This window comes from Penaeus vannamei, chromosome 38 (assembly GCF_042767895.1).
Source record: "Penaeus vannamei isolate JL-2024 chromosome 38, ASM4276789v1, whole genome shotgun sequence".
Lineage (NCBI taxonomy): Eukaryota > Metazoa > Arthropoda > Malacostraca > Decapoda > Penaeidae > Penaeus > Penaeus vannamei.
In genome coordinates this window covers 5,480,592-5,483,091 of record NC_091586.1, presented here as the reverse complement: position 1 = coordinate 5,483,091, position 2,500 = coordinate 5,480,592, and the positions used below count along the sequence as shown (strand labels likewise).

At 40.0% G+C, this 2,500-nt stretch overlaps 2 protein-coding genes across 2 annotated transcripts in view; both read left to right on the top strand.

Moving 5' to 3' along the window:
• The window catches only part of LOC138859813 (cell adhesion molecule Dscam2-like), a gene marked incomplete at both ends in the record, with an annotated part of 4,276 nt that extends 2,387 nt beyond the window's left edge, over window positions 1–1,889 (top strand). The window contains 2 exon segments of the mRNA XM_070116102.1: window positions 1–55; window positions 1,738–1,889. The exon segment at window positions 1–55 is cut by the window's left edge and continues 87 nt beyond it. Coding sequence (XP_069972203.1) covers window positions 1–55; window positions 1,738–1,889 — 207 coding nt within the window.
• A 413-nt stretch (window positions 1,890–2,302) lies between these two features.
• Window positions 2,303–2,500, top strand: part of LOC113801947 (cell adhesion molecule Dscam2) — a 19,583-nt gene continuing 19,385 nt past the window's right edge. Inside the window, exon 1 of the mRNA XM_070116101.1 lies at window positions 2,303–2,309. Coding sequence (XP_069972202.1) covers window positions 2,303–2,309 — 7 coding nt within the window. The remainder of the gene's footprint in view (window positions 2,310–2,500) is intronic.

Genomic DNA, 2,500 nt, shown 5'->3' with positions numbered 1-2,500 from the left:
CTCCGCTGACGGTCACGTGGGCGCTGAGGGGGGCGTCGCTCCACCACTCCGTCAGGTGAGGGAAGCCTTCTTAAGTTTTTGGTTTTTCTTTCTCTTATTCTTAGTCTGTTTCTTTATATTTTTCTCTTTTTGTTTTTCCTCTTTTTGGTTTTGTTTTTCTTATTCTTCTTCTGTTTCTTTGTATTTTGCTCTTTCCTTTCTTAATCTTTTTTTTCTTCTCTTATTCTTTTGTCTGTTTCTTTATATTTTTTCTCTTTTCCTTCTTCCTCTTTTTGTTTTTGTTTTTCTTATTCTTATTCTATTTCTTTATATTTTTCTCTTCTTGTTTTAACTCTTTTTGTTTTTCTTTCCCTTCTTCTTTTTCTATTTCTTTATATTTTTCTCTTTTCCTTCTTTCTCTTTTTGTTTTTCTTTCTTTTATTCTTCTTCAATTTCTTTATATTTTTCTCTTTTCCTTCTTCCTCTTTTTGTTTTTGTTTCTCTTATTCTTTATCTATTTCTTTATATTTTTCACTTTTCACTCTTCCCCTTTTTGTTTTTCTTTTTCTTATTCTTTATATCTATTTCTTATATTTTTCTCTTTTCTTCTTCCTCATTTTGTTTTTTCTTTTTCTTATTCTTTATCTATTTCTTTATATTTTCTCTTTTTCCTTCTTTCTCTTTTTTTTCTCTTTAATCTTTATCTATTTCTTTATATTTTTCTCTTTTCCTTCTTTCTTTTTTTTGTTTTTCTTTCTCTTATTCTTCTTCTATTTCTCTATATTTTTCTCTTTTCTTTCTTTCCCTTTTTGTTTTTCTCTCTCTTCTTCTTCTTCTACTTCTTTATATTTTTCTCTTTTCCTTCTTTCTCTTTTTTTTTTTCTTTTTCTTATTTTTCTTCTATTTCTTTATATTTTTCTCTTTTCTTTCTTTCTCTTTTTGTTTTTCTTTCTCTGCTTCTTCTTCTATTTCTTTATATTTTTCTCTTTTCCTTCTTTCTCTCTTTGTTCTTCCTTCTCTTATTTTTCATCTCTTTCCTTTTATTTTTCTCTTTTCCACTTATTCTGATTTTTATTAGTATGTGTTGTTTGTTTTGCTCCAAATTCATCTTAATATCATCATTACAATCATAATGATTATTACCTTTATTGCTATTATTATCATCATTGCAGCACTCCTCTTCAGTATCATCATGACCAACATCATTACCATAATGCTCACTATCACTAACAATCCTCTTCAACACCACAATCAAACACCGCCACAATTATTATCCATAACGCCATCACCACGATACTCATCATCATCAACCTTCTCACCACCACCGTCACCAACATTCTCAACATCACCAACATTCTCACCACCATCATCACCAACATACTCAACATCATCAACATTCTCACCGCCACCATCACCACAATACTCATCATCACCAACATTCTCACCACCATCATCACCAACATTCTCACCACCATCATCACCAACATTCTCACCTCCACCATCACCAACATTCTCAACCCCCCCTCCCCCACACGCACACACATCATCACCAACATTCCTCACCACCACCACCATTCTCACCACCACCACCATTACCACCATTCTCACCCCCACCATCCCCACCACCAACATTCTCATCATCACCCCCAAACCCTCCAATATTAACACCCCCCCTTTCCCCTTCCCCTCCCCCCTCCCCACCCCACCCCTCCCCCTTCCCCACCCCCCCCCCCTCCTCCTCCCCCCTCCCCCCCACAGATACGAGGAGACGGTGAAGGTGACTTCGGGAGGAGAAACGGTGGCGAGGCTGACGGTGAGTTCGGCCGCCCAGTCTGACGCCGGAATCTACACCTGCACCGCCCACAACGCCTACGGGAGGAATTCCCATACAGTTCGCCTCAATGTCCATGGTGAGTGGTGGTGAGTGGTGGTGAGTGGTGTGGTTGGTGAGTGAGGGTGAGTGGTGTGGTGGTGATGAGTGGTGTGGTGGTGAGTGGTGAATGGGGAGTGGGGAGGGTGAGTGGTGGTGAGTAGTGTGGTGGTGGTGGTGATTGGTGAGGGTAAGTGGTGATGAGTGGTGTGGTGGTGGTGAGTGAGGGTGATGGTGTGGTGGTGTAAAGTGGTGAGGGTGTGGTGAGTGGTGTGGTGGTGATGAGTGGTGTGGTATGATGGTGAGTGGCGTGGTGATGAGGGTGATGGTATGATGGTATTGGTGGTGTGGTGCTGGTGAGGGTGAGTGGTGTAGTGGTGGGTGTGGTGGTGGTGAGAGGTGAGATGGTGATGGTGGTAAGTGAGTGGTGTGGTAAGTGGTGATGGTGCGATGATGACAGGTATGATGGTGGTGGTGGTGAGTGGTGTGAAGGTGACGGTGGTGAGTGATGTGATGATGAAGTAATAACTGTGATGAATGGTTATTGATGTTGTAATGGTATGATGATGAAGCAGTGATTTAAAAAACCACCTTAGGGAATGGAAGGAAGAGAGAAAAAAAAAAGATTTTTATATTATTTTTTGGTTTTGG